Source organism: Rhinopithecus roxellana, chromosome 12 (genome assembly GCF_007565055.1).
Source record: "Rhinopithecus roxellana isolate Shanxi Qingling chromosome 12, ASM756505v1, whole genome shotgun sequence".
NCBI classification, from domain to species: Eukaryota; Metazoa; Chordata; class Mammalia; order Primates; family Cercopithecidae; genus Rhinopithecus; species Rhinopithecus roxellana.
Window position 1 is genome coordinate 103,960,313 of NC_044560.1, and position 20,656 is coordinate 103,980,968.

The 20,656-nt window shown below is 36.4% G+C and overlaps 1 protein-coding gene and 1 pseudogene across 2 annotated transcripts in view; one reads left to right on the forward strand and one right to left on the reverse strand.

Moving 5' to 3' along the window:
* The window catches only part of URI1 (URI1 prefoldin like chaperone), a 74,118-nt gene that overhangs the window by 38,481 nt on the left and 14,981 nt on the right, over positions 1–20,656 (forward strand). For both annotated transcript variants that reach the window (XM_010355783.2, XM_030912828.1), the window contains 2 exons: positions 3,947–4,025; positions 5,009–5,144. In XM_010355783.2, the coding sequence (XP_010354085.2) occupies positions 3,947–4,025; positions 5,009–5,144 (215 nt within the window). The remainder of the gene's footprint in view (positions 1–3,946; positions 4,026–5,008; positions 5,145–20,656) is intronic.
* LOC104656153 lies at positions 10,701–11,132 on the reverse strand (annotated as a pseudogene).

Here is a 20,656-nt window from a genome sequence, read left to right on the forward strand (position 1 = left end):
TGTACCCTAATCCGTTAATCCATTTTTTTCTGATGAATTTCAAAGTAAGTTGTGGACATCTGTGTATTTCACCCCTAAATACTTGAGCATATACCTCATTTAACTTGATTTCTCTCTTACTTTCTACAATTTTATGAAAATGAGCTGTTTCCCATGGGGTCTGTCTTGATCTTAATCCTTCGAGGGTAAGGCTAACTTGTGGTTGTGTTAATGGTCTTCATCGCTACTGCCTGTTTTTTTTTTTTCATTTCCTTAAAAGGTACTCTGAAAAGGCATATTACACATGATTGGCAAGATTCAGAAGAAGGTGGTTAAAGTTTCTTAGATGCTTTATACCTGTGCTTTAGTTCTTGTTTTCTATAAGGAATGTTGCATGAGGATATTGGAAAAAAATTTAAAATTAAGAGTTGAAGTTGTCTTTCAGCAAGTTACGCTAATCTGTAAGGATCCATTATGTTGAAGCCAAAGAAGCAGGTCTAGCTATTGTAAGTAGGCTGGAGAGGTGTTTCTTAACTCTATCTGGGTTTTGTTTTCCTGTGAAGAAAATTATTTTAAGCAATTACCATTTTTGATTACTGTAATATGACTCCTGTGTCCAAAAATTAATTACTTGTTTCTAATTATTAAAATAGAAAAAAAAAAAACTGATCAAATTTTGTTAGGAATAAAGACCCTAGACTTACCTCGGTAATGCATTAGTTCTTAGCGTAACTTTTGTATTTTCTGTTGCATAGGCTTTGTGATCTTTAACAGGATTATTTAAGCCTGAAATAATAGAGAGACTATTTGGAGATCACTGTTTGACTAAGTGTTTGGTCCGGAACATTTCCACGAATGTAGCCTTTAGAGAGAGAAGGTTGTTCCTCAAGCTGTAGTTTCTTCCAGAGACACTGCTTGACTCCTCCTGGCCTCCCTTCATAAAGAATGTCTGCATGGGCTGCATTTTAAGTGATCTTCTACTTTATATTTTTAGAAAACTATTCAAAATTTATAAATAACAACTCTAATCTTAAACTGCTCTCCAGTATGTCCACATTTTTATGCTAGAGAGAATTATTAATAAGTTGAAAACTGAGTATGTTTGACTTGAAATACTGACATTGATCTCTGGTATTACCTGTTGTTGAACCTACTGTTCTTTTAATGTACGAAAGAGATGTTTTGTGAGGAAGTTTTTTTTTTCTCCTAAGCATTGTTACCAAAATAAGGCCTATTGAATGGTAACTTTAATAGCAGCTTCTTAATATTCATAGAAACATTTAGATATCTAGGCTGGTGTATATAGTCCTTGAGCATTTGCAGAATTACTTATCTGAAACGTAAATAAGCTGTTAGTGTTGTGTTATTAATAGTGAGTGTTGACTGTCTAGGCACTATGCCAGTCAGTCCTATGGAGACATTCTCCCATTGATTGCTCACACCAGTCCTGTTTCCAAAGCCCCTGAATGGTTACGTTCAGCTGTACTGTCTTTCAGCAAGTTACGCTATTTGTGTCAAGTTGGTTAGTGAAATCTTGTGGGTAATAGTCTTTCTTGAAAGTTTTGGAATTGGTGTTTTTGATGCTTCATGGAAAAAATGAGTTTTGAGTTTTGGAACCAACATAGTAGATGTTCCATGCTGGGCAGTGTGTTAGACCTTTTATATTTAATTCTGTTGAACCTGTGAGATAAGTATTAGTCCAGTTTTGCCATTGAAGATACAAAGACTAAGGTGAATTTGTGTAAATTGCATGTAGAGCTTGGGATTCACTCTCTGGTCTGACTTCAAAGCCATGTTCTTTCTGGTACATAGCCTTGTGCATGAAGTTGTTTGCCATTTTATCCATATAAAAATTTTCCAGGAGGAGGATTTTTACCTTAAAATAATAAAACATGTTTTATATTTATTTATAGAAAAGGATTTTTTTGGGGGAAAGTTTATAAAAAGCAGTTGCACACTAGAAAACGAGAAAGCTTTCATGAAATAATGCAGGTCAGAAGACCTAGCTAGGTCAAACTCATTGCTTACCTCATCTTGATAGAGGAGATCTGGCTTCTTGCTATGTGGGTTTTCCATCTTCCTTCTACTTTGTTTTCTGTAAGAGAAAAATATTGATAAGTGACATTTATTATAGGATATGTAAAATAATATATATTTGAAATTCCTTAAGATCTTAAGGCTAATTTTTTAATTAATTATGCTACTGTTGCTTCAGGGAACTAAGCAGTAAGCTGAAACCAATTCTGTGATGTTTATAGCGTAGTCATTTATATTATCTGGAGAGTTGTTACCTACATTGCAGTTTATCCTGATTTCAATTTGACAATGTCTACATGTTCTTTAAAATTGCTTGCTGAGTTGGTGAGTTTTTGTTTCTGTTATTTTTAAAAACTGACAACATCCTTCTGCTTAAAAAAAATTCAGCGCTGTAGTTTTGCTTGCAGCCTGTATTTTAGCAGGAAACCCAATCTCCAGCGAAAGTTTGAAAACAGGCATCTTGGCATAGGCTGCTGCCTGGTATTACTCAAAAAGAAGGGCTGTTCATTTCCAGCAGGTGTTAAGAGCTGAGTAAGGCCCATAGCATGGAAATACGATCATCTCTGCCACTACAGAGTTATGTACACCTTTTGGTTGTTTGAAATTACTTATTTGGTAGCTCTGTTTGATATAGCAAGAAACAGACTCCTAAGCCAAATTGAAACGCCTTTTGTATTATCTCTACTTAATTTCTTCTACCCCCCAGTTGATTCTCTCTTACCTTAATCACATTATTATGAATAATTGAAGAGCCGATAACACATTTTTCAGTCTAAAGTTTTCTGATGAGGACTAAAGCATCTGATCAAATTTCATGTTCATGATTTCAACTTCACAGCCAGTATCTATTCGCTCAAAAGCTTTATTAAATCTCTTCCTTCGGCCCGGTGTGTTGGCTCACGCCTGTAATCCCAGCACTTTTGGGAGGCTGCGGCGGAGGGGATCGCTTGAAGCCAGGAGTTCGAGACCAGCCTGGCCAACATGACGAAGAAACCTAATCTCTATGGAAAATACAAAAATTAGCTGGGCTTGGTGGCATGCACCTCTAGTTGTCAGTTACTCGGGAGGCTAAGGCAGGGGAATCACTAGAACCTAGGAGGTGGAGGTTGCAGCGAGCTGAGATTGTACCACTGCACTCCAGCCTGGGCAACAGAGAGAGACTGTCTTAAAATAAATAATCTCTTCTGTCTTCATCTTGAGTCCCTGCTTCTCTCCAAACATCAGGCCTTCTTTTACTGTCTCCCTTAATTTTCGCATTTTATTTAGTCCAGAGTCTTGTATCTTAAAAAACAGTAATTCTCAAAATTTGAGTATTCTGCTTCTAAATGCCAAAGTCCCTGAAGAGTCTTAATTCTTCAATAAATGTGTGGTAGAATAATGCCATTGCTAAACTTTATAAAAACAGGGTTTTAAAACTAAAACCACATTAATCTTTATTTTGCTAAAATTAGGTTTTTGATTAGCTTGTTTTGTGATACCTGGCCTACTGGTCCTCCCAAAGTGCTGGGGTTACAGGCGTGAGCCACCACACCCGACCGAAAGAACAAATCTAGTAAAGCTTTTGAGTGAGGCTGGTGCAGTGTCTCATGCCTGTAACCCCCGCACTTTGGGAGGCTGAGGTGGGCAGATCATGAGGAGTTCAAGACCAGCCTGACCAACATGGTGAAACCCTGTCTCTACTGAAAATACAAAAACTAGCTGTGCATGGTGGTGCACACCTGTAATCCCAGCTACTCAGGAGGCTGAGGCAGGAGAATTGCTTGAACCCAGGAGGCGGAGGGTGCAGTGAGGCAAGATCACGCCACTGCACTTTAGCCTGGGCGACAGAGCAACACTCTGTCTCAAAAAAAACAAAAACAAAAAAAAAAACAAAAAAAAGGAAAAGAAAAATCGTTAATAATTTGTATATTTGGTGTTTTTTTGTCAACAGGAAGAAGGTAGATAATGACTATAATGCCCTTCGAGAAAGACTCAGCACCTTGCCTGATAAATTGTCTTACAATATAATGGTATGTTTGGTGTGTTTCTTTTAAAGTAATAGTTGTTTGTTGTAAACATATTAACTGTGTTGGTTCACAGAATGCCAAGCTGATGGACTGTGTATGAGGTAACTACGCAGCAAGGAAGATTTGTTTTGTTTTACTTTATAAGAAAACAGTAATTGTAGTGGTCACTGGTATTTACCTTTTTTTTTTCCAGAATATATATGGTGACATAAATGACATAAATATTAGCACAAAATTGGACATATTTCGAATGGAAACTTACTATATAAAAAATGTAATTATGACAGAAATATGGCACTTAGTCATTTCTTGTTAGCCAGAGCAGGAATAGGCCATAATGTTTTGTAATTCACAGAATTAAACCTTAGGACATTGATTTTTATATAAAAACGTGCTGCTAATTTTTGTTTTAATGATCTTCACATCGACATAGTGATCTGTTCATGAGCCCTGGATGAGAACCTTTCATTGCATGAATATTCTTTCTTATGAAGACTTTGTTCTTTTATACTAGTTCAAGTATTTTGTATATATAGCTAGGTAGATCCATTAAAGCTGTTTGTTTACTAATTCCTGCTTTGCAAAAATGGCTATTTTATTGAAAATAATTTTTAGTTTTCTTTATCAAAAGTATTTTGCATTGACAGTGTTTCACTACAGGTTGCTTTCATTTAGATTTGCAAGTGAATGAAAAGTATAAACATGCCGAGACAGTACGACTTTCTTTAAGAGCTGTATGTAAATATGGTGTGAATTTATTTTCCTGTTTTAACATTGATTTATGAACATAAAGCAATTTTCTGTAGATTTTCCTAGTAAAATTTTAATATAATGTTAAATTTCTGTGAAGCTGGCATTTTATTTTTACCAACGTATAAATAAAAAAATTCAGTGTTAATGTGAGGCTTTTAATGCAAAGTGTTTTATAAAATGTATTTTTCAGTGTTTTACGTTTTTTCCCTTTTTTCTTTTTTTTTAAACAATAGGTACCATTTGGCCCTTTTGCCTTCATGCCAGGAAAACTTGTCCATACTAATGAAGTCACTGTTTTACTGGGGGACAACTGGTTTGCAAAGTGCTCAGCAAAGCAGGCTGTAGGTTTAGTTGAGCACCGGAAGGAACGTAGGTACCCATTTTAAATGACGTTTCTTTGTTGTGTACGTATCCATTCACAGATTGCCAAGCTGAAGGACCGTTTCTTACCAAAACTACCTTCCATGATTTATGAATCCAGGCTATTTGTGATTCTGTTGAATTGTAGATAGTTTGAGTAATACCAACATTTGAGAATGAGTTAGAGAATGGAGCATCTGGGTTGGAAATGTCACCTACATTGGCATGTTATCTGAAGTTACAAAGTTTTGAAGTCATTATGTGATTTTTGTAGTTAGAAGTTGGGAAGACATAAACATTGCAATCATTTTATACTTTATAATTTTTTTTTTTAGTTGCTATTATAGACTTATTTTTGCACTTAATACTTCAGTACACAGAAATAATGTGTTTTCTCCTTAGTGAACTAAGAGAAATACCTATTTACGTAAGTAGACAATTCTTTAAAATGCTTTTTGGTTTGGGAAAAAAACATATTTTCATTTGATAGAGGAGACCAGGTGTGAAAAGTTGCCACCTAAAACAGCACCCTTACCCTTTTTCAGTTGTTTGATTTCTCTGCATCACTTTATTAAGGCAGCTCTTGAGTCTTACCTGTGCTGTTATCTGTAGGTGTATAGAAGCCTACATATACACACACAGCACACACTACACATTTTGCAGTTGGATGAGATAGCTTGGGTTCTAGCTTAGTTATATTTTAAAATTAGGTTCAGTTTCTAATCTGTTGTTATTTCTGGAATACGTATTTAGACTGACAGTATCATATCCACCCTACCTGCTTTTTAACCTTTCAGTTAAATGTGTATTTGAAAATAAATGTTGAGAAGATCCTTTTGTATAAATAAGGTCATACTAGACAGAAAACAGCTGAGTTTTCTAAAGCTGAACTTGATTTCACTTATACATGAGTGAGTACTAGAGAACTCATTTACTCAGTGAAATTCTGGGAACTATATTTGGAGACTCTAATTGCAAATCAACTCCTATAAGTTTATAATTGATATATATTTTGATCTTTTGTGACACTAATCAGAATCTTATTGTTAGGCCTGTATGTAATTATAAATCTTTTGGCTTTGCTGCATTATTTTTGTCATTTTTTCCTAAGGACCTTACTGAAGACGAAGGCTTTCTTTATATACTGAAGTAGCTCTGATGTTACGAAATGAATCCATAGCCTGTTGAAGTTTGTTCACGTTGATTTTCATATTTCAGTGAAAAAAATCATTGTAATTAGTTATAACTTAAAATATTAATGGGAATACTTTTACTACAATAGAATAGAGCTCTAGAGTAGAGAAACATGTTTTGTTAAAACACTTTCTGGTAGCTAAATACGGTTTTGGAAAGTGACCAAACATAGGTGACTTTTGGGATCAATATTTATCTAAAATAATTTTCAAAGTACGTATTTCCTATTACAGTAAATTCTGGGCTGGGCACAGTGGCTCATGCCTGTAATCCTAGCACTTTGGGAGGCCGAGGCAGGTGGATCACCTGAGGTTAGGAGTTCGAGACCAGCCCAACCAACGTGGTGAAACTCTGTCTCTACAAAAATTAGCCAGGCGTGGTGGTGTGTGACTGTAGTCCCAGCTACTTGGGAGGCTGAGCTGGGAGGATCACTTGAACCTGGGAGATGAAGGTTGCAGTGAGCTGAGATTGTGCCACTGCACTCCAGCCTGGGTAACAAAAGCGAAATTCTGTGTCAAAAAAAAAAAAAAAAAATTTCTGTAAAGCTATTTTATTCACATGATTTTATAATTTATAATAACTGAAGGAAATACTTAGGTATATTGTTGTACTTAACATTTATTAAGAAAAGGTACTCTATTTTTCTTAAGGCAGAGGAAATACAACTAGTTAAACACATAGTCATCTATATCATGGTTGACTAGGGTAATTGGAGAAGGTCTGAGTTACAACACATGTCATGATTTGTTTAACCAGCACCACAGTCAGGACACAGAATAGGATACAAGATACTGCTCTCAGGACTCAGCTCCTGTCAAAACCTCCCTCACACCGCCCCTTGGTGGTCAAACCCTATCGCTGCCTCTAAGGGTTGATGACCTCAGGTCTGTGTCTTTTGAGACTAGCTTCTTCACTTGCTGTAATGCCTCATCCAGGTGGTTCTGTATATTAAAAGTCATTTCTTTTATTGCTGAGGAGTGTTCCATTACATGCATATCCATTAAATGCACGTACAACAGTTTTTCCATTCACCTTTTGAGGGACATTTGGGTGCTTCCATTTGTTGGCAGTTAGGAACAGAGCTGCTGTAAGCCTTTGTGTACAGGTTTTTGTGCGAACATACATTTTTATTGCTGTTGGTAAATACCTACAAGTGAGATTGTTAGATCATATGATAAGTGTATGTTCAGTTTTTAAGAGACTATCAAGCTGTTTTCCAAAGTGACTGTATGATTCACATCTCTTTCAGCAGTGTGTGAGAGTGGCAGCTTTGCGTCTTTACCAGCCCTTGATATTCTCAGTTTAAAAAGTGTAACCATTTGAATAGGTGTATAGTGGTTTTAATTTGTTGTTGCCTAATGATGTTGAGCATTGATTCATGCACTTATTTTATCTTTGTGTCCTCTTTTACCTGTTGAACTCTTTTGCCCATTTTTAAAAATTGGGTTATATATGCTTTTTTTTCTTTTTTGAAATGGAGTCTCACTCTGTGGCCCAGGCTGGAGTGCAATGTGGTGATCTCGGCTCACTGCAACCTCTGTCTCCCAGGTTCAAGCAATTCTCCTGCCTCAGCCTCCTGAGTAGCTGGGATTACAGGCGTGTGCCACCACGCCTGGCTATTTTTTTGTATTTTTAGTAGAGATGGGGTTTCACCATATTGGTCAAGCTGGTCTTCAACTTCTGACCTCAGGTGATCCACCTGCCTCAGCCTCCCAGAGTGCTGGGATTACATGCGTGTGCCACCGCACCTGGCCTGGGTTGTATATTTTCTTGTTATTTTATTTCATTTTATTTTTTTAAATTGGTGTCTCGCTCTGTCGCCTAGGCTGGAGTGCAGTGGCGTGATCTCAGCTCACTGCAACCTCCGCGTCCCAGGTTCAAGCAATTCTCCTGCCCTCTGCCACCATGCCCGGCTAATTTTTGTATTTTTGGTAGAGACGGGGTTTCACCATGTTGATCAGGCTGGTCTTGAACTCCTGACCTCGTGATCCTCCCGCCTCGTGATCCACCCACCTTGGCCTCCCAAAGTGCTAGGATTACAGGCGTGAGCTCCCTACCCTGCTGCATTGTATTTTTTTTTTTTTTGAGACGGAGTCTCTTGCCCAGGCTGGAGTGCAGTGGCACCATCTCGGCTCACTGCAAGCTCCACCTCCCAGGTTCCCGCCATTCTCCTGCCTCAGCCTCCGTGTAGCTGGGACTACAGGCACGCACCACCACGTCGGGCTAATTTTTTTGTATTTTTAGTAGAGACGGGGTTTCACCGTGTGAGCCAGGACGGTCTTGATCTCCTGACCTTGTGAGCCGCCCGCCTCGGCCTCCCAAAGTGCTGGGATTACAGGCATGAGCCACCGCGCCCAGCCTGCGTTGTATATTTTACTGTTGTTTTGAGAGTTTTTTTTTTTTTTTTTTTTAAATATATTCTGGATTTAAGCTCTTTGTTAAATAGGTGATTCGCAAGTATTTTCTCCCACTTTGCATCTTGTCTTTTCATTCTCTTAACAGTGTCATTCCAGAGCAAAAGTTTTTAATTATGAAGTTCAGCTTTTAGTTTTTTTTAATGGATCATATGTGTAGTGTCATATCTAAGAATGCTTTACCTAACCTTAGTTCTTGAAGATTTTCTCCTATGTTTTCTTCTAAAAGTTTTATACTTTGACATTTTACAATTAGATCTGATTGATTTTAAGTTAATTTTTGTTGGAAGTGTGGGGTTTAGGTCACGGTTCATTTTTCTTGCATATGGATGTCCGGTTGCTCCAATACTATGTTGAAAATACTGTTCTTTCTCCATTGAAATGACTTTGCATCTTTGTCAAAAATGAATTGGCAATAAGACCATCTTAGATACCCCACTAGGATGGTTATAATAAAAAAGACAGTAACACTTGTTGGTGAGGATGTGAAAAAATTGGAACCCTCATTCATTCCTGGTGGGAAGCCACTTTGGAGAACAGTTTGGAGTTTTTCAGCAAGTTAAACATTGTGTTTTACTGTGATCTAGCAGTTCCACACCTAGATAGTATTCTACCCAAGTGAAATAAAAACATGTCCACAAATACTTGTACATGAATGTTAAGAGCAGCACTGTTTTTGATAGCCGAAACATGGTAACAACCCAAATGTCTATCAACTAATGAAGGGGTAAGTGTCATACATCCGTACAGTGGAATGTTGTTTGGCAATAAAAAGACATGTGCCTTGGAAACATTAGAATAAATTAAAGGAGTCACAAAAGACCACATGCTGTATGATTCCATTTACATGAAATATTCAGAATAGGCAGATTTATAAAACAAAGGAGAGTAGTGGCTGCTTAGTGCCAGGAAGATATGGGAGATAATGGAGAGTGACTGCTAAAGAGTATAGAGATTTTTAAGGGCAATGAAAATATAAAAATGCAGATTTTGGTGATGATTGTGCAACCCTGTGAATATATGAAAACCATCGAATTGTACATTTTAAATGGGTGAATTGTATGGCGTGTGAATTATAGCTTACTTAAATTGTTAAAAAAACAAATGAATGAGCCGTTTTGTATAGTTGTGTTTTTGGACCATCTATTCTGTTTCTTTATCTATGTGTCTGTCTCTTTGCTGATGCCAGTCTGTTTTGATTACGGTAGCATTATAAATGTGTTCCTTGAAGTTGGTAGTATGGGTGTTCTAATTTATTCTTTCCAAATTGTTTTGGCTGTTCTACCTCCTTTGGCTTTTCATACACATTTTAGAAACCACTCGTTTATGTTTACAAAAAGTCCTGGTGGGATTTTGATTGGAATTGTGCTAAATCAACACATTAATTTGGGGAGAATTGACTTCTTAACTATTAAATCTTCCAGTATGTAAGTACTTCCAGCCTGTAAATACAGTGTATCTCTGTATTTAGGACTTCTTTCATCAGTTTTGTAGTTTTTGAGCATATAGATCATATGTGTTTTGTTAGGTTTATATTTAAGTGTTTCATCTGTTGTGAAGCTATTGTAAATGAAGGCATTTAAAAATTTTGTTTTTCCAGTGTTCTAGTATGTAGAAATAACTCTTTTTAAAAAGGAATTAACATTGGATCCTTCCTTCATGCTGACCACATTTGTTAGTTCTCTGAACTTTTTTGGGGTAGATTCCGTGGGATTTTTCTATGTAGACAATCATGCCTTTTGTAAACAGCTCCTATTTTTTTATTCCTTTCCGATGTGTATACACTTTATTTCTTTTTCTTGCCTTATTTCCTTGGCTAGGACTTGCAGTATAGTGTGTGTGTGTGTGTATATATATATATATTTATTTATTTATTTTTGGTCTTTTAAGTTTTTTTTTTTTTTGGAACAGTCTGGTCCCTGATGGGGGCCTCTTCCCCTACCCCTCCCCAGTCTGGTTACAGCTCAGATTGTCGCTCGAGTTTGAGCAGCTCCACCTCGAACACCAGGGATGCACCGCCTGGAATCTTTGGGGGAGCTCCCCACCCTCCATACCCCAGCTCGGATGGCATCACCATCTTGCGCTTTTCCGCCTCACACATCCCCAGCAGTCCCTGGTCCCAGCCCCTGATGACCTGGCCTGTGCCAAGGGAGAAGACAAAGGGCTGGTTCTGGGGCAGGCTGCTGTCAAACTCTGTCCCATCTTCCAGCTTCCCCATGTAGTGCATGTGCAGGACATCCCCTTTACGCGATTTGATGGGACAGTGGTCCACCCACTTCTTGACCCCGATCTGCAGCTTCCTTTTGCCCTCGGCCCCCGTCTCCATGGACACTGCGCTCAGGCAGATGGACAGTACTGTCAGGACCCGGACCTAGCTCAGCCTCATGTCTCTCCTCACCACGCCCCTGCAGTATAATATTGAATAGAAGTGGTAAGAGTAGGTAGGCATCTTGGTCTTGAAACCGATCTTCTGGGGAAGACATTTGGTATTTTACTGTTAAATGTGGTGTTAGCTGTAGGTTTTTTTAAAGAATTAATACTCCCTATTAGTTTAGGGAACTTTCTGCCTGCTTCTAATTTGCGGATTTTGTAAATGAAAAGATGTTGAATTTTGTCAAATGTATTTTCTGCATGTATTGATACGATCTTGTAGTTTTTCTTCTGTATCTGTTAATGTGGTGGATTATATTGATTGATTTTTCTTCCCTGGATGAACCGCATTTGGTCATGGTGTGTTATTGCTTTCATATATTACTGGATTTGATACGTTGAGCTTTTTTTGTTTAATATTGGCATGGTGCATATTTTTCCATCTCTTACTTTTAATAAGCTAACTATATAATATTTAAAGTGGGTTTCTTTTTTTTTGTTTTTTTGAGACGGAGCCTTGCTCTGTTGCCCAGGCTGGAGTGCAGTGGCACAATCTTGACTCGCTGCAACCTCCACCTCCCAAGTTCAAGTGATTCTCCCACCTCAGCCTCCCGTGTAACTGGGATTACAGGCAAGTGCCACCACGCCCAGCTAATTTTTGTATATTTTGTAGAGATGGGGTTTCACCATGTTGGCCAGGCTGATCTTGAACCCTTGACCTCAAGCAGTCTGCCTACCTTGGCCTCCCAAAGTGTTAGGATTACAGGCGTGAGCCACTGCACCCGGCCTAAAGTGAGTTTCTTTTAGACAGCATGGGGCTTTCCTTTTTAATTCATTCTGATAATTTCAGTCTTTTAATTGATGTATTTAGACCATTTACATTTAATGTAATATGTTTGGATTTAGGTTTGGCATTCTCCCACTGTTTTTGTTCCTCTTGTTCCCCTTTCTTGTCCTCTTTTAGATTATTTAATATTTTTGGTATCTTATTACTCTGTTTTTGCTGAAATAGGAACTTCTTAAAATATTTTTAGTGTTACAAATTAGGGATTAATGTATTTCACATGAACTTAAAAGTTTTACTCTAAATTCTTATGAGTTCTTTTTTAGGTTAGAGAGCAATTTTTTTTTTTTTTTTTTGAAGAAAAGAGTACGTCTTCAGTGAGACTAAGTGAAAAGACCAGGATTTAATCAGAGGTTTCTACAGTATAGACATGTTTTTGGTAATTTTGTTTCTGCATGTCTCTGTAATCTACTTTTGAATACTGGGAGAATTATTTTACCATGTATCTTTTGTTCAGAGTTGTATCTGACACATTTATTTTATCTTATTTTTACTTTTGTCTTAAAAAATGCATACTTAGTCTTCATTTTTATGATAAAGTTATTTTTACTAAATGGAAGGGTGGACATGAAGGGATAAGATCATGAACCGGGGTAATGGCTGTGGGCTTAGAGAAGCGATCAGATGCAGGGAGAATTTCTGAGCATGATAGGACTTGGCAACTGATTGAATGTGAAGGTTGAGGGGAAGCATTGGATGAGTGGTGACCTAGAGGCAATGTTGTTAACATAATCAAGTAAGTTTGTAGATCACTGCACACTGCTTTTCCCTCTACCAGAGAGTCAAATGCACATAGGCACATTACTTAGAAGCCCTGTAATGAAAAATACCCCTTTAGTTTTGTTTAATATTGTGGTTCCCAAACTTACTTGATTTTGAGAAACTTTTAACTTGTAATGTCTGTTATCTCACAGAGCATTCTAAAGAAAATCTTGATTTAGGAATACATTTTTAGGCAGATTTCAGAAGAAAGTGGGTGATAAGACATTGTTAGCACCGAATACAGCTTTTTTTTTTTTTTTTTTTTTTTTTTTAAAGTGATAGGAGAAGAAAGATTGTATATGAGGTACATCAGGTCATTCACAAGATGGGCTTTTTTAAAAATTATTTTTTTGGTAGGTTATGGACATGATACAAAATCTAAAGGATACTTATTAAAAAATAACTATGCTTCCTTTTCTTGTTCTTTAACATCCAGTTTACTTGTCTGGAGGCATCACTATTATCAGTATCTTACTCATTATTGCAGGGATATTCTGTGCGTTTACAGCTATAGACTTAGGCATTCCCACTCCACCCTGTACACATCCACTCAAATTGTAGGCACGCTTTTTTTTGTTTGCTTTTTGTTTTGGCAGCTTGCTGTCTTATTCTTTTCATGGCTGTATAGTATTATACTGTACCATAGTTTATTTAGCCAGTCCTTTACTCATAGACCTTTAGATCGTCTTCCTTTTTTTTTGCTATTGAAAACAATGCTGCAGTGAATAACCTCTCTGTGTGTGTGTGTGTGTGTGTGTGTGTGTGTGTGTGTGTGTGTATGTATGTGTGTGTATCATTTTGTACTTGTGTATATCTGTAGGATGAATGACTAGGATTGAATTGCTGGCATGAAGTGAGATTTTTAACTTTGACAGTGCTGTCCTTAACAGACTGACTGACTACACCTTTGCCAACCCATTGTGTTTGCAAAGTTTTTGGAACTGATACCTTATTGTGGGCCCCCTGGCACCACTAACTAACTGTCTTTTCTTCCTTTTCCTCCCCTCCCCTCCCTTCCCTTCCCCTCGGTCACATGGTTGGTCATCAATAACCACCATCCATCTCCAGATATTTTTCATCTTCTTAAGCTAAAACTGTACCAGTTAAGTGATAACGCCCCATTTTTTCCTTCCTTTATCTCCCCCATCCCCTGGTAACCACTGTTCTACTTTCTGTATGAATTTGGCTATTCTAGATACCTTACATAAGTGGAATCCTGCAGTATTTGTCCCTTTGTGTCTGGATTATTTCACTTAATGTTTTCTATGTTGTAGCACATATCAGAATTTCCTTTTTAAGGATGAACAATGTTTTATTTTATGAATAATGTGAATTATTCTGTTTGCTGTTGTAAATAATGCTGCTATGAATATAGGTATATAAATATTTATTTAGTTCCCTGCTTTAAATTATTTGGGGTATATATCTGAAAGTGGAATTGCTGGATCATATGGAAATTTCATATATATATATATATATATATATATTTTTTTTTTTTTTTGGAAACAGGGTCTCACTCTGTTGCCTAGGCTGGGCGTGCAGTGGTGCAGTCTTGGCTCACTGCAGCCTCCACCTCCCAGGTTCAAGAGTCTTCCTGCCTCAGCCTCCCGAGTAGCTGGGACTACAGGTGTGTGCCACCATGCCCGGCTAATTTTTGTATTTTTAGTAGAGACAGTGTTTCACCATATTGGCCAAGCTGGTCTTGAACTCCTGACCTCAGGTGATCTGTCTGCCTCAGTCTCCCAAAGTGCTGGGATTACAGGCATGGGCCACTGTGCCCGGCCCAATGTTGTGTTTTTTAAGGAACTTCTAGTCTGTCTTTCACAACAGCTGTACCATTTTATATTCTCACCACCAAAATACAAGGAATCTGGTTTTCCCACATTTTTGTCAACACTTGTTACTATATTTTTAGTATATAAAATAAATATATTTTAAAGTGGCATACCTTCAAGGAATGTAGTTTGAAGTGGATTTGAAGTGATACATCATTAGGGTTTTGGTTTGTATTTCTTCAGTGATTAATTATGTTGAGCATCATTTCATGTGTTTATTGGCCACATGTATATCATCTTTGGAGAAACGTCTATTCAAGTCCTTTGCCCATTTTTTATTGCAGTTGTTTGTTTTTCTTGTTGAGTTGTAGTTCTTTATATATTCTGGATATTAGTCTCTTATCAGTATTTTCTCCTGGTCTGTGGGTTGCCCTTTTACTTTCTTATATTTTTATTTTTTTGTCTTACTTAAAAAAAAAAAAAGTAGCTGCCAGGTAGAGTGCCCTTTTACTTTCTTGATAATGTCCTTTGATGCACAAAATTTTTTAATTTTCATTGTCCAGTTAGTGTTTTTTTGTTTTTGCCTGTGCCTTTCATGTCATATCCAAGAAATTGTTGCCAAATGTCATGAAGCAGCTTCCCTCTGTTTTTTTTTTTAAGTTTCCTAGATTTATCTCTTCATTTAGATCTTCATTTAGGTTGCTGTATCCATTTTGAGTTATATTTTATATATACTTGTAAGGTAAGGGTCCAACTTTATTCTTTTGCATGTGGTTCCAGTTTTCTCAACACAGTTTGTTGAAAGGACTGTCCTGGCCGGGCGCGGTGGCTCACACCTGTAATCCCAGCACTTTGGGAGGCCGAGACGGGAGGATCATGAGGTCCGGAGATCAAGACCATCCTGGCTAACATGGTCCTTACCTTTTTGAATGGTTTTTACACTCTTGTCAAAAATCATTTGGTCATATATTTATGAGGTCTTATGTCTGAGCTTTGTATTCTATTTTTTGGTCCTTATGTCTGTTTTATGTTGCTACCACATTATTTTGATTAGGGTAGCTTTGTAGTAAGTTTTGAAAACAAAGATGAGACTTCCAACTTAGTTTTTTTTTAAGATTGTTTTGGTTATTGGGGGACTCTTGAGACTCCATGTGAAGTTTAGAATGGGCTTTTCTGTTTTTGCAAAAAAAACGACTGGATTTTACTAGGAGTTGCACTGAGTCTGTAGGTTGCCATGGATAGTATTGACATCCTAATTATTAAATGTATTCACTCCATGAACATAGGATATCTTTATTTGTGTCTTGTTTCAGCAACACTTGTAGTTTTTAGTGTACAAGTCTTGCATCTTCTTGGTTAAATTAAGAGTTTAGTCCTTTTGGTTCCAGTTGAAATGGATTGCTTGTATTTCCTTTTTAGATTGCTCATTGTTAGTGCATAGAAATGCAACTGATTTTTGTGTGTTGATTTTGCATCCTGCAACTTTGCCGGATTTTTTTTGTTACCTTTACCAGGGTGGGTTTTTTGCTTTTTTTTTATTCTTTAGGGTTTTCTACATATTGCATATAAGATTGTATCATGTGTTGGTAGTAGAGAGAACTAGACTTCTTTCTTTCCAGTTTGGAGGCTTTTTATTTGTTTTTCTTGCTTAATTGCTCTAGCTAGAACTTCTGCTATGGTGATGAATAGACATGTTGATAGTGAGCTTCCTTGTCTTATTCCCAATCTTAGGGGAAGGACTTGCAATCTTTCATCATATAGTGTGATGTCAGCGTGGGGTTTTCATATATGGCCTTTATTATGTTTTGGAAGTTCCCTTCTATTTCTAGTTTATTGAGGTTTTTTTTTTTTTTTTTTTTTTTTAATCATGAAAGGGTGTGCATTTTATCAAAGGCTTTTTTGAATTCAATCGAGATTACCATGTTTTTTCCTGTTCATTCTGCTAATGTAGTATATTACATTGATTTTTATGTATTGAACCCATCCTTGCATTCCAGGGCGTGGGGGAGATCATTCTTGGTCATGATGTATAGTTCTTTTAATATGCTACTGTATTTAGTTTGCCAGCATTTTGTTGAGGATTTTTATATGTATATGCATAAGAGAAATTAGCCTGTAGTTTTCTTATTTTTATCTGGCTGGCCTCACAGAATGTGTTCCCTCCCTTTTCATTTTTTTGAAGAGTTTGAGAGGATTGGTGTTAATTCTTTGAATGTTTGGTAGAATTCCTCTGTGAAACCATCTCTTCTTGGGCCTTTCTTTGTTGGGAGGTTTTTGATTACTGATTCAATATACTACTTGTTACAAGTCTATTCAGATTTCAGTTTTGGTAGTTTGTGTTTTTCTAGGAATTTGTCTATTTTATCTAAGTTACCAAACTTGTTGGCATGCAGTTGTTTGTACTGTTTCTGTATAATCCCAGTAATTTTTGTAATATTAGTTTTTATTGTTCCACTTTTGTTTGTGATTTTAGTGATTTGAGTCTTCTCTCTTTTTTTCTTAGACAATCTAGGTAAAGATTTGTCAATTTTGTTGATCTTTTAAGAAACCAACTTTTGATTGCGTTACTTTTTCTCCATTTTTAAAACATTATGTTTTGTTTATTATCTTCTAATCTTTGTTATTCCTTTCCTCTGTTAGCTTTGGGTTCAGTTTACTCTTTTTTTTTTTTTTTTTCAGTTTCTTAAAGTGTACAGTTAAGTTACTGATTTGAATTATTTATTTCTTTTTTTTTTGATGCAGGTATTTACAGCTATAAATATCTTTCTTAGTATTGCTTTGCTGCATCCCATAAATGTTCGTTGAGTTTTCATTTTTGTTGGTCTTAGGGTATTTTCTTTTTTTCTTTTGAGACAGAGTCTCACTCACACTGTTGTCCTGGCTGGAGTGCAGTGGTGCAATATTGGCTCACTGTAACCTCCATCTCCCAGGTTCAACGGATTCTTCTGCCTCAGCCTCCGAGTAATTGGGACCACAGGTGTGGTCAGCCATGCCTGGCTAATTTTTGTATTTTTAGTAGAGTCGGGTTTTCACCATGTTGTCCAGGAATAGTCTTGAATTCCTGGCCTCAAGCAGTCTGCCTGCCTTGGCCTCCTAACGTGCTGGGAGCCACTGTGCCCAGCGTATTTTTTAGTTACGCCTATGATTTCTTCTTTGACCCATTGACAGCTATTAATGATTTTTAATGTTATTGAACATTCCAATTAGAAAAATTACTTTATATGATTTCAATCCTGTTAAATTTTTTGAGACTTATTTTGTGGCCTCTCATATGGCCCATCCTGGTGAATGTTCCATGTTTCCCTTAGAAAGTGTGTATTCTTCCTGTTGTTGGTTGGAGGTTTCTATATATGTCTGTTAGGTCTAATTGGTCTTTAGTAATGTTCATGTTCTTTATTTCCTTCTGGCTGTTCTATCCTTTACTGAAAAGGGGATATTCATGTCTCCAGCTGTTATGGTGAAATGATTTCTCCCTTCAGTTCTGTACATTTTTGCTTTATACATTTGAGCTCTGTTAGGTATGTATGTATTTATAATTGTATCTTCTTGATAGATTGAACCTTTTATCAGTGTGAAATATCCTTTGTCTCTTGTGACTTTTTTTTAACTTAAAGTCTATTTTGTCTGATACTACTGTAGCTACCTTATTTCTTTTTGGTTACTATTTGTATGGAATATCTTTTTCGTTCCTTCACTTTCAACGTATTTGTGCCCTTAGATCTACAAGTGAGTCTCTTATAGACAGTATATAGTTGGATCCTTTTTTTAAAGCAATTGATTCTGCCAATTTATGTTTTCTGATTGGGGAAGTTTAATCTGTTTACATGTGTAGTTATTACTGATGGGGGAAGGACTTAGTTTTGCTATTTTGTTATTTTCTGCATGTTTTATAGTTTTTTTTTGACTCATTTCTATATTACTGCCTTCGTGTGTGTGTGTGTGTGTGTGTGTGTGTGTGTGTGTGTGTGTGTGTGTGTTTGGTGAATGGTTTTGATCTCCTTTTCACTTCTTTTTAAAATATTTTATAGGTATTTTCTTTGTGGTTACCATGGTGATTATATAGCATGTCCTAAGGTTATAAAATGTATTTTGAATTTATACCAACTTAACTTCAATCACATACAAAGGCTTTATTCCTGTTCAGCTCCTTCACTTCTTTATGTTATTTATGTCACAAGTTACATCTTTATACATTGTGTCTTCATTAATATAGATGTACAGTGATTGTATTCATTTTTCTTTATCACGTAGAAAAGAAAAAAGTGGAGTTACAAACCAAAATGACAATAATACTGATTGTTGCCTATGTGTTTACCTTTATCAGAGATCTGTGTTTTCATACAGCTTTGAGTTACTGTCTTTTCATTTCTACCCGAAGAGCTTCCTTTAGCATTTCTTGTATTGCAGGTCTAGTGGTAAGGAATGCCCTCAACTCTTGTTTATCTGGGAATGTCTTAAATTTCCCTGATTTTTAAAAGAGTGTTGTTTTGCTAAACATAGAATTCTTGGCTGAAGTATTTTGTTTCTCTCTCAGCACTTTAAACATACGTCATCCCATAGCCTTCTGTGCTCCAGGGTTTCTGCTGAGAAATCTGATAATCTTATTGAAGATTCCTTGTTTGTGATGAGTTGTTTTTTTCTTGATGCTTTCAAGATTCTTTCTTTGTTGTTGTTCAACAGTTTGATTATAGTGTGTCTTGGTGTGGGTCTGGGTTTATCCTACTTGGATTTCGTTGAGCTTCTTGGATTTGTGGATTCATACCTTACCAAGCAATGTGTGTGCTCTTGAGTGTCTCCAGTAAGGCATTTCAAAATACAAATTTATGATTTTAGTTTATGATAGATGTATATAGCTTTAAATAACCACAAACCATCTTAAGACATTATTAAAAAAAAAGAGCAGCATTCATTTATCCCTTTTGGCTCACAGTTCCCATTCCTTAGATGTAATTACTTTCCGTTTTTGACTGTTTTTACTTTGTTGTTTTTATTCATGTTTTCCAGTGGTTGGCATATCCTATATTTGTTTACTTGTTTTTTCAATTTTATGTATTATTAACTACCTGTCTACAATTTAAGAGGACCGTTTAGCATTTTTACATGTCTTTCCTGTCTCTGCTTCTCTAATCTTTTTACTATTGTTGTATCACAATTTTTGTTGTATCAGTATTCATGCTTAGATATTATGTAATTCCATTTTGTTCTTGTATGGGCTTTTAATTGAATTTAACTGCTTTTTTTGTTGCATAGTTTTCTATGTGTCTATCATTAATTCAGTCAGACACTTTTTTGGTTGTTAGAAATTTTACTGCTGGAGTCTTTCATTGTCTTGCTTCAATTTGGACTGGCTTCTATCCTGATCAAAGGAGAGCTGTTTTCCTGGTGTCTTTTTACCCTGTTTTTGCCTTTTGTTTATTTCCTGTTTTCTGTTTCCCAAAGCGCCCTTTTTTCAGGTTCTGTTTACTTTGTTGGAATATTGCTTTCAGTAACTTTTGGGAAGGTGCTCGGAGGTGCTTCTTTGAGTTTTTATGTACCTGAATAACTCTTATATTCCTTATACTCCTGCTTGTTATTGTTAACTAGACCCTTTAGAATTCTAGGTCTTAAGTAATTGTTGCCCTCAGAATTTTGGATACATTATTCTATTACCTTCTGTCTTTAAGTGTTGCTATTGAAAATCTTGATGCTATTTTCTTTTTCTTTGTATATAACTTGTTTTTTTGTTTTTAGAGCTTTGAGATCCTTTTTTGGTCTTTATTCCCCATGATCTGGAATACTACAGTGGTACACCTTGATGCTATGCTATGGATCCTTTAAAATTTGTTTGCTAGTGCTTAGTGGACTTTTTTTGAGTGGAGGCTTAAGTCCTACAGCCCTGGGAAATTTATATTACTAATTTGAAAATTTCCTTTTCTTGTTGCCTATTATTTGTCTTTGTTGTAATTTTTGAAGTGATTTCTTCTAAATAATCTTTTAAATCATGTATTGACTTTAAAAATTTCCTGTACATAGTTTCATTTCTGGAAGCACTTTCTTGTTGTTCTTTGGGTGTTTCTTTGTTACAGCATCCTGTTCTTGTTTCATGGATGGAGGGTCTTTTTTTAAGGAGTATTTGTTTTTTCTTTTAAAGTTTTCTTCTTTAAACATTTCCTCCATGTTTCT